Raw genomic sequence first — 11,945 nt, forward strand, 5'->3', positions numbered from 1 at the left:
TTACCATACTATTCCAACGGTCTCTGGTTAAAGAATTGTCCAAATTAAAACGCTCAGATAAGTCGGGAATGTCGTTAACCCTGCGGATGCACAGACACGTAGACACTTCCAGACAATGATGATATATTAGAACAAGGAGTATCTGTTCGTCTATCTCTACACGAATGCTCATTCATTAATAAGCGCGCAAGAGTATGTATAGGATGGACACGAAATATTTTCTTTAAAAGTTCACACCGAAGTATTTTTATTTCAGTATTACAGATTTTTATGTTGATAAAAACAAATCTCAAAATTTCATAAATTTATTTTTTACATTGTGTGTGGTACTAATAACTGTTGCTACTACGTTAAGATTTCCCAAAAGTGTAGTATTGGAAATATATTTATTTTTAAAATAGTTGGTAAAAGAATCTAAAAATACTGTAAATTTCAGCATTATGACCAATTATTATAATCATCACTACACTACTAACAGAACCAAACGTAAGTTTGTGTATCACGAACAAGCATCTGCTGTCATCGTCATCATCAAATCTCGTTAATTGTCTTCGAGGTCTTCCAACAACCGACAGGAAGACCGAATTGACGAATTGAACTCTCATTGTTATAAATAAATGTCGCTCGATCGTCCGTATCGCTAATTAAAAATGCGTCCATCACTCAAAGCCAATCGACAATGTCACACATTGTCGTCGAGGCAATGCTCGATGATTCCTGAATGGTTCGTGTGTACCAAACCGAAGCAATATTTTTTTCTGGTCCAAGTTTGTCGGGTGTACAGAGTGGGCGTAGAGCTAATGCTGAGACCGGAGATAACTTTGTTAGTTAACACACGGATAAATTACTACACGGCCCCAGCCAACAAAGTAACGGTGGATGTTGTCCCCTTATCTACCTCTGAAAAGGATGATCGTCCTGGCTTCTGTGCTTTAAAAATAATGACCGCAGACGGAGATAAAAGGAAGAAGACGAAAGAAGTTCGTGACTTTTTCAAATAAAATATGTATAATCAGCTGTGATAGTGAATGAATGGAAAATTCAATACGAACTATGTTCGTGCAACCGACCTGATACGATCAAAAAACTCAGTGGTTTTTAATAATGTAAATAAATATAATCCTGATTTTCTAAGTGTTCGTTCTATGTGCCCATTAAGGTTATCATATTAATCAGTTTGGCTTATTCCTTGATAATATCAAATAAAATTAGCTGAATAAAGGAAAACGAAGTTAACTATAACTATATAAATATTTAATTAAAAAGAGATACTGACGCGTGGAGAAAAATAACAGGTAACTCACTAAAAAGTCGCTAGCGTTTAAACGCTAGGATTCAATCCTTTAAACTTTAAAGGATTAAAAAATGACTTCAATGAAATTTTTCAGATGAAGGATAAATGATAATTCAACGATAAAGATTTTGAAACATTTAATTAGATATTCAATTAATAAACCTATTAAAATTACTTACTTATGTGTCACAAAAAACACAATACAGTAATATTGGTCCAATCAACAAGAAACTGTTGCTATAAAAATTGTTTATTATTCACTATCTAATTGTCAATCCCCAATTAGTTGATTTAACATTGAAATATTCTTGAAAAAATTAAACCCATAAATATAAATAACACATAGATATTTGGTTAAAATATGTTTAATTTGATTATTGTTTCTTTAAGTTTAAGATGTATGCATACGTTTTGTATGGAATTATAAATTTTAATTTAGCTTTTAAATGATGTTGCTGAAGTTTGAAGCAATTCTTATCTGTCGGTAATCTAGTAAACATAGTACCAGCAGTGTGTCTGATAAATTTTCTTTGTAAAAGCACATACATACCTGCATTTGTCATCATTATTTTGCCCCACAACTAGCTGCGAAATATTTTTAATAATAAGTTTATGAATTACAATAATAGAGATTAAGATTCCCGGATATTGCTAGATTAAACAACCTAGGAATTGACACACAGTTATATGTATACTTTACAAATCAAATTTATACTAAAACCGTGCTTCTTATTTATTTCCAGAAGTACCAATCAACTTAGAAACACCTTGAATAAAGCTCGCACTCTCTGTGACAAATGGCGTGGCGTCGGTGGTGGAGGAGCAGCCGGTGGAGCCCCAGATTGTGCTTCGCTTCCTGGTGATCTCTCACCAGGTGGACGCCTATCCCGCTTCTTCAGCACCCGTCGCGGCTCCCAACACCAATACGACGTAGCTGCCGAACCATCTCCAGCCAAAATGCCGCAACTACCCGAGGTAATAAATATAGATTAACATCATTACAAATCGTACCAACAATATGTAATGTTTGGTTTAAAAATTTGCAGGTGGACGAAGACACAATTTGCGGCTCGACGATGAACTCCCTGGGATCGCTAAGTGGTCTTTCACGGTGGGACCGTCGCCAAGCACCTCCAGCTTTACCACCTCCTCCGCCTGGTCTGACGCCTCAACAACTCAAGCGCAGGATGATAGTAGCTGCTATCGTTCATAGTGAAAATTCTTACGTTGCAACTCTTCAACGCCTCGTGAATGTATGTATAACAACCTCTAATAGTTATCTGATACAATCATTGATTAATTCATTAATTATTGTATAGGATTACAAGAAACCGCTGGAAGAAAGTCCAACAATTCTGAGTCCAGCCAAAATCAACACACTATTTCACCGATTACCTGATATTCTCCAATGCCATACTCTATTCCGTATTGCTTTAGCCGATTGTGTTCGCACTTGGGACCGAGATGAAAAGCTTGGTAATATACAAATTCAATTAATATATTGTATAATAACACTACAACAAATTTTAACTTTTTTGCTATAAAGAGACGATAACCTGTTTTATGAGGCATTCACCAGTTTTATCTTAGCATTTTATTTTTTCTAGTTTTTAACTAACTATATGATTACTTTCTATGATGGTGAGTCAAATGAAAAAAATACTAAGAAACATAATTTTCTTTGTTCACCGCCTCTTTCAATACAAGTTATCCAGCGTTTAGAAACTTCTCATATATTTCTAGAAAAAATCTTTAGGCTGAGTGTACAGCCTCTCGTGCATCTCTTTGTCAGAACTCAACCTTTTTTCTGTAAATTCTCTGAAAGCAAAACCTGACGAGTACAGTGGATTTTCAAGACACTATAAATGCTGATCTTGGATCATTGCAACCGTTGAACGTACAGTATGTGTCTCAGCATTGTCATGTTGCAATAAAACACCTGCACTCAGAAGCCCACCTCGTTCTCACGAAAATCTCCAAATTTTATTTATTTATTGTACATCTTCCGTTGCAAGATGACATACATTATCCCAATTTGTTAAAATGGGATAAACACAATCAACAACTACTAAGTAAGTAGTGAGACACCAGACTGAAATCAGAGTCTGTAAATCAGTGAGATCTATTTTAATAATTACAAACTATTATTACAGCTTACAATTAGTAAATGTCACTATGCACGACCTAGCTCAATTTTATTATAATTATTCCTCACAATAATTATTCGTGAGATTAGAGAAATCTAGGAAACATAATCTGTGATGGTCGATCAAAATTATAATTATTGAATAATTACTAATTCTAATTCCACAGACATGATAGAAATAGTAAAACACAAAAGTCCATATGGAATTCTCACCCAAATCATTTGAGTATTAATCGCCAATTTATAGCATTAGTCATGCATCACCATACTGAACTTTCATTCATCGATGTGTTTCATTGGCTTTAACCCCTTCACTAATAATTCAGCTTTAAATCAATGAAATATTATGTATTATAGTATATTATAATCAATAATAAAACTAAAATTAGAAGTGATTTTTTTAACGCACAAAGTATTGTAATAAACTAATAATTTTGCGAAAATTTTTAAGAACAACATCCACTAGTACAAAAACTATATATGTATATGCTAGATATAGCTATTATTTTACATATAGTTATCGTTTTCTTTCAGTAAAAATTTAGATGTATTATCATATTTTTATACAATTTTCAGGTGATGTCTTTGTAGCTTCATTCTCGAAAGCTATCGTTTTAGACATTTACTCAGGCTTCATCAACAACTTTTCCGTAGCAATGGACCTCGCCAAAATGGAAGCAAAGCGAAAATCTGCGCTGGCCGACTTCTTGAAAGTCAAGCAGATCCACGCGCATGATCGTCTTTCATTCTTTGGTTTGATGGTAAAACCAGTACAAAGATTTCCACAATTCATATTATTCTTACAGGTATTAAAGCATATACATTAATAAGTTAATTTATTGTACTTACAATTACATTAAATATTGTTCCTTATAGGATCTATTAAAACATACTCCGCAAGACCACCACGATCGCATGTCACTCCAATTAGCTTTAACCCAATTAGAATCTCTCGCCGAAATGCTAAACGAACGCAAACGAGAAGCGGAGCAAAGTCAAGCTTTCAAAGAAATGCTGAGAAACATCAGCGGCAAGCTAACTGCGAGACCATTATCTGATAGTAGTCGACACTTGCTACGAGAAGATAACGTTACCCAACTTGTAAGTTTTGTGCATTAGATGAATTCAAGCATAATCAATGGCATACTTAATTTATGTTTTATGTAATAGGAGTTCAATCAAGCTGGAATGATAACTAAAACGAAGCCACGGCGCTTATTGCTTCTCAATGATCTTGTAGTATGCGTGTCGGTCACTCCGCGTCAATCTGAAGAGTTTGGCGCGAGTGAAAGATTAAGCCTCAAATGGACGCATCCGGTTGCAGATCTTGAAATAGTCGATAGTAGTACATCTCCAACACTTAGCAGAATACTCACTGCTGGTATGCATCTTATTTAACGTTTTAGATAAAGATATATATGATCTAATATTATATTATGAACATTTTAGGACTTCATAGAGGAGGTAGTTTGAAATCTACTAGTTCTGGAGAAGGAATCAGTGTCGGGAACTCGGCCATGGGGGCTGATTCTCTATGTACTGAAATGTCGGCTCTTATGCACGACTATGAAGTAGTGTCCAGAATATCTGATCTTGCAAGCACATTGCGCGGTCAATACAATGAATTGAATCAGGATGTCACAAAACGGATCCTTTCACAGATACAAGACAGTATTAAGGTATGTAATAATTTTTCTTTTTCAAGCACTACCTAGTTGCCAACTATCAGCAGACTTAAACAGTTTTCTCTATTTTCGAATGTTCCTTTCAATTAACTATATTTACGTCATTAAATTACATGAGCAGAGTATTAATTTGTACCTGGCTTTGACAGAGTTTAACTCTTGGTATCTTTCAACTCTTGCCCATAGACAATATTTTTAATTTAATCATATTTTCATCTGTCAACACACATGTTTCAAATGCTCTAGGACAGAAGCATCATCTCTCAAGTCTATTTGCAGTCACATAAACGACTTTTCTTGTGCTTTATTTAATGTATATTGTATAGCCACTTCACACAAAAAGGCAACTTTATATCTGGTAATGAAATACTTGGAATAAACACATACCAGTCTGAATCTTTTTCTCAATTACTAACCGCGTTTTATTGTATAGCCTTCATGGATCAAATTAAGTTAGTATATGCTGTGGTAATTCACGTAGATTCAGGGAATTTAAGAACTCAACTTAATAACTTGTGTTTCTTCATCATCTATTATCTTGTCAATTGAGTAAAATGAATGTGTTTCAACTGGCATCTTCTCTTGAATCAAGAAATTGATTTATTTAAGAGAAATATATTTAAGTGCTTAACTATATATTATTTATTGAAAGTAATAGTTGGGTTTATTTAGAAATTTGTAATAATAACTGTAGAAGTGTCATATTACTAGTGTTTCATTGAGGGCTCTTTAGTAAGGCAGAAAAACTATATATAGTATAGTCATAGTATAGATTTCTTAATATGTACTCTTTGGAATTCTGTCGTCACTTACATAATCAGTCCATGTAATCCTTTATCTATTGAATAACACATTTAAAATGCCTATGTTTGCTTACTATGTGTACAAGCAAAGAGCAATACCAAACATACACAATAATGCAATGTTCCAAATCAGAGTGGTAATGAAAGAAGCTTGCAACACTGAATATTTGTATTGTTAATATATTCTCATATGACCATCTCAATCCCCACTAGTATTTCATCATTCAGATATTTGAGATGCTAGATTTACTCAATGTCTACTTGTCTAGCATGTCAAGTACTATTTATGATTTCTCCGACGAAATTTCAAATTAACTCTGAATATAAATTATAAAGCAACAATATAACTAATCTACATGTATTATTACAGAGAAAAGACGAAGAAATGGCGTGGGTTGATTCGTGTTGTCTTCAAATTATTACTAAAAACAAGTCAGGAAAAGAGGACACATACACTTTCCAGACCGAAAATCCTACCGTTAAGAAAGATTGGATCACAGAACTGCGACTCGCTCAATTGGCTCTAGATAGCAACAACTCACCAGCATGGGAGGTGGTAGAACAAGAGCAGAGGTCATCTACCAAAATGCCGCTATTTGTCAAAGCTCAACCCGTTTATAAATCACAGCATCAAACCGAAGTATGTATTAGTGAATTGAATAATATTTTATTCTGTATATACTGTTATTTAATTGTGAGTGTTTAATTTAGGTTCGCTGTGGATGTTATTATGGTGTGAGCCCTGCCAATATAGTCGGTGGTCCAGGTGTTCGGACAGGTTCCAGAAGACGCAAAGGACCGAGAGGATACCTGTGGGTCTGTACTACGGATGGTGCTAGTAGTCATATTGCAATTCTCGCTCAACATGCCCATCATGCTGGTCAACTTAGAGATGTTGGAGCATTTGATTTAGTAGAAACTCAGGTATAAATCTTGCTAAAAAATTTTTAAACACTAAAACTATTTTATATTATTATTAAGTTATTTTTTAAATGACAAAACATATTTTTGATATAATAATACCTTGTTTTTTGCCAATATTGTTTTGACAGAACATTCAAAAATATTTTTAATTAATTTTTAAGATTGATTATTAAACATTTTAACATAAGTAATTTTCTGAAAGTAAAGATATAAGCCTTTTACATGGCTAAATTTTATGTATACAAGGTTTTTTTAATAAGTGAAATAATACATACAGCAATGCTTAGCAATTATCCATAAAAAAATATTCAACCTTACTAAAAACTATATATTCTTGTGAAAAAACTTACTTCATCACTACAACAAAAATAATTATTTTGTAAAAAAAAAGCACTAAACAAATTCCATTTAATAAATTTTATAGCAAAATGTATCGTAACATTAATTTTATATATAAAATGTCAATCTATCGTAATTAGTCATAAAAATGATTCTTGCATATTTTGTCAATGCAAAATTGTAAAAAAGCATTGAATTTGTCATAATTTAAAAAATCTCATTATAAAAAATTAATACTACATTTCAACGTGTAATTTTACTTATACATTTATTACTTTATATATTTACAGGTTACTACCATGGAATTCGTCAAAGGCACCTCTGAAGATTCTCTCCTCACTGGTGACTCTGTCTGGCTTGGAACCGATAGTCGCAAAATTTTCCTCTACGCTGCTGCAGAACCTGAAAAACAAGAACTAATCTCTCAAACAGTCGTTCCGGCGATTATTACTCAAATAAAATACCATTGCGATTGCGTGTTCGTTGCCTTGGGTAACGGCAATATCCTAATATTCCGCAGAGACATGACTGGAGCGTGGTTTCTCAAAGATCCGGTAACGATCACCTTAGGCTCTGATTCAGTCTCTTGTTTGCTTCCGATCAATATGAGCATGTATGCAGCTTGTGGCAAGAAAGTCTGGGTTATCAGTAGTTTGACTGGAGAGATTCAAAAAAGCTTCAGCGTCCAACATGAACACGTCGGATGCGTCAATCTTATGGCACATTCCGGAGTGGGTCTTTGGATATCACTGAAGAACTCCAGCACTATCTGCCTATATCATACAGAAACGTTCAAGCATCTTCAAGATATTAATCTGGCAACTAACGTGTTGCGTGTTATGGGTAGTCAAAATTGTAATGGAAGAGAGTGCTTGAATAAAGGAAATAGAAACTCTGTCACCGTTTCAGCGTTGCTCGCATGCCGTGGATTGTTATGGGTAGGAACCAGCGCCGGAATCAGTCTCACCATTCCACTTCCTCGTCTCGAAGGTGTTCCGATCATAAGCGGAAGAGTAAACATTTCGTATCACTCTCACTTCGGCCCCATTACTTTCTTGTTAGCGTTGCAACCCAAAGTATATAATGTCAATCCATATTATAATAGTCAAATTTCTAAAGAAATACCCATAGTTAATAATATCAAAGAGAAGGAAGTGGTAGATAATAATAATAAAGATGCTGAGATAATTAAGAACTTTGAGAAGAACATTGACAATGCTGAAAAGAAAGAGACTGAAAGACAAAAGTTAGAAAAACAACTGTCAGATGCTACTATGCAAACGATATCTGCTAAATTGAAACATCAGTTAACGAGTAGTCCTGTGGTTATTAGACGTCGCAGATCTAAAGATAACGAAATGGCTCGTCTCTCTAAGACGCTACCGAGAGGCTTAGGAACGGGCACTGGAATATTTTGTTCCACAACTTCTTCTCAAGGTTCTGGCGACACTTGCGATGTCTACGGTCTTTATGGTGAACTAATGTATGTGAAAGATTGCGAAGGAGAACCGGGCACTTTAGGCGATCCTGCTTATGAAAGTCTGCGCCGAAGCGATCCCGAACTGGCAGCCATTCCAGCTAAAGTGAGTACCCTAGATCGAAAATTGAGAATGAAGATGTCTCGTCCCAGATCGTTAGATCTATCAAATTGGTCGGTTGACTCTCGCTCGTCTAGTTTATGCACTTCTTCTGGCAGCGAAGAAAGTATGGCTCTTCTACGAGGTGGACTCGGCAGAAGTATTTCTAGGAACAACAGTAACGCTAGTCGCACTATACAATTAAGTAACGGATCAACAGATGTTGTTAATATTACTGTGAACGTTAACAACATCACTGCTACACTCTCTGAAACAAATAACGCTATCAATAATGGGTTTGGCATGCGTCACAATAACAAATCAGTTTCACGCAGTAACTCGGTTGTACAAGACGGAGTCGACATCAAAAATAACAAGAGCAAGAAGAACGGTAACAACAAGAATAACACTTCGAATGATACTAGTAAAAAAACTGTGATAACCCTGATGGGCGGAAGAGGCTACGTAAACTGGCGACAATCCTGCTGCGCTGTCGACAATCAAAAGGCTACAGGAACTTTACAAATGAACCGAGATCCGAACAAAACAGATGCACACATCGTCGTATGGGAGACAAAGTTGTAACGCGTTTAAAGGTCGTTATTTTTTGTAAATTTTGTACATTTTATAATAATCTTAGACACTCATATAATTTATTTTAATACACAACCTGTATTTTATTGTAAAGATGTATTATTATGTATTATTATATAAATATATATTGAAATGTGACTGTTTTGTAATATTGTATCATATAACCAAGCATAGGTGCGAAATTTTCATAAGCCGACCAATTGATCGTTCCGGCTTAATTGATCATTCCCAATTCCATTTTTATCTAACAAATATCATTTACCATATTATTGTTAATGTATATTTAAATGTATCAGTGTAGCTTCAAATGATGCTTTGTAACTACAAAAAATATTTGTTAATAAAATGTTACTTAATCTTAAAATTGTAGTATTGTATATCGTAAACTACACTTAGATTTTCGTTGCATGTTGACTGTTAAATAAAATTATAAACTATTTGAAGCTTTGTGTAATGTCTATGTTTAATTAAATTTATGAGTTTTTACTATTTAGATATTTTTTGGTTGACTGTAAGATGAAATTGTGATTTGTGTATGTGTCGATGTTATCATATCCAAATATTAGGCGGTCCAATGAAGTGAAAAATTATTTGTATGTTATATATATAAATTTAGTATACTTGTGAATAAAATATATTTATTTATTATTTTTTATTTTTAAATAATCAAACTTTAAATATTGACTGAATATATTGATATGACTTGATCAAAAAAATTGAATGAAATTATCATCAACTGAAAAAAATACAAGATGACTATTTGTTTATGTTGTGTTTAGTTAATAATTTATTTTTAAGTTTTATCCAACTACAAATAAAAATATTTTTTATTCACAATAAACTACAAAATCATCCGAAAGACTAAAATATTTTTTTGACGTCAATATGTTGGATAAAACTAACTCAAACTCAACTTAGGTTAGCATGCATATACGTTATTCTAAATTTTATGTACATAGCCGTCGAATTTTATTCATTTAAGATTATAAATATATGATACATTGCCATAAAATTATAACTAGAGTTTCCAAATAACTGTTTTACATACAATTTATTATGCAAACTCTAAAATGATTCCATCTTACAATTTTTACATTCAATCAAATGTGTGATTCGACAAATCAAATTGTGTATCGTTAAAATAAAACTTGCATCGTAGTTTATTTTTATAGTAAGCTTATATTATAAAAATAATACATATAACTTTTATCAAGTAACTATTCAAGGCATCGTTTGTTTTTAATTGTATTAAGTACATAAGTACTATAGTAATTTCTTATGAAATATGGTAGCATTATGGTATAATAGAATTGTTTAATGTATCGTTGGGTTCGTTTTGATTTTAATATTATATACGGACTAAGCCAATGTCTGTTTTTAGTGGAACTCTAAAGCAATAAGACAGATAATAATATCATGCTTGTGCTTTATTCCAAAATATAATAAAATCAATGAGAGAATGTTAAAAAAAATATAAATATGTTATGAATGGATGCAAAGAATCGTTCTATAACTATAGAATATTGATATATTGTAAAATTTTAGTTATATGAAAATGTTTATATATAACATCATAAAAATAATTGTTAAGACATTTAACAATATACAAAAATTTTCTAATATTTCCCGATATTATTATAAATATTTTTTACTCAAAACGACATTTGCCTTGTATTATTTACAATTTGATAATTTGCTATATTTTCTAAATGTTTAATGATTTCTTTGTGTGTACTTTTTGTACAGTTATTTTAATTGTATATTGTTCGCATAATTTATCACTTATCGACATTTTCTTAGTTTCTAAAATATGTATTTGGATGTGTTTTTGTGCCAGTTTAAGCTGTATATTTTTTTCTTCTTATCTACAATAAAAATAAACTACAGACTGCAACGTTAGTAATGTATTGTCGAATCACAAGAATTGCCATAGATTATTCGAATCAAATTGAACATAGTCATAGCATTTATATGTGTAAACATATGCTGTATAATAAAGTTTAGAATGTACAATACAGTAAATAAATGTTTATAAAAACTTATGATATTCTTTCCTTATCTAACCTAAAAATAAAAATGTGTCAAATTATCAATACGACTCATCCAAACTTCAAAGAAATTAAGAGTCGTCATAATACACATTAATATATGACACATACCCAGTATGATTTTTAATAGTAACTATTTTTTAACACATTTATCTATCTTACCACTTTTATTCATCCATTCCTTATCAACAAAATGACATTGAATCTTATGAATATTATAGTTCTCTACCTATTATCAACAAATATAGTATAGCAATTTTATTTAGATATTTTAATAATATATAAAAAACTATTCGAAATAACAAATAAACATACATTACTAAAATCAATATTAAAATAAATATTGATAAGTAATCAGTGACTTAGGTAGAACTGGAAAAAAATATTTTATATTTTTTAGAAAATCGTCACAGATATGGTTTTCTTATATTTTCCTTATCTTACGGATAAACGTCGTAATGAATAATTAATATAAAATGGAGCTATGTAGGTCGTGCACGATGATCTCTATTGATGTAAACTGTAATAATTGTAA

At 32.3% G+C, this 11,945-nt stretch overlaps 1 protein-coding gene across 15 annotated transcripts in view; it reads left to right on the forward strand.

Annotated features, from left to right (window-relative positions):
• The window catches only part of LOC148238882 (rho guanine nucleotide exchange factor 10-like protein), a 217,533-nt gene extending 206,129 nt beyond the window's left edge, over positions 1-11,404 (forward strand). For 9 of the 15 annotated variants that reach the window (XM_088181438.1, XM_088181520.1, XM_088181486.1 and 6 more), the window contains 10 exons: positions 2,038-2,269; positions 2,341-2,547; positions 2,614-2,770; positions 4,017-4,246; positions 4,317-4,541; positions 4,611-4,821; positions 4,890-5,119; positions 6,299-6,568; positions 6,640-6,852; positions 7,482-11,404. In XM_088181438.1, the coding sequence (XP_088037564.1) occupies positions 2,038-2,269; positions 2,341-2,547; positions 2,614-2,770; positions 4,017-4,246; positions 4,317-4,541; positions 4,611-4,821; positions 4,890-5,119; positions 6,299-6,568; positions 6,640-6,852; positions 7,482-9,353 (3,847 nt within the window). In that variant the 3' untranslated portion in view covers positions 9,354-11,404. The remainder of the gene's footprint in view (positions 1-2,037; positions 2,270-2,340; positions 2,548-2,613; positions 2,771-4,016; positions 4,247-4,316; positions 4,542-4,610; positions 4,822-4,889; positions 5,120-6,298; positions 6,569-6,639; positions 6,853-7,481) is intronic. The other 6 variants (XM_088181513.1, XM_088181447.1, XM_088181465.1 and 3 more) reach the window with 1 other exon arrangement.
• Positions 11,405-11,945: the final 541 nt, after the last annotated feature.

This window comes from Plectrocnemia conspersa, unplaced genomic scaffold, assembly GCF_051122295.1.
Source record: "Plectrocnemia conspersa isolate PC_06_02 unplaced genomic scaffold, ASM5112229v1 ptg000001l, whole genome shotgun sequence".
NCBI classification, from domain to species: Eukaryota; Metazoa; Arthropoda; class Insecta; order Trichoptera; family Polycentropodidae; genus Plectrocnemia; species Plectrocnemia conspersa.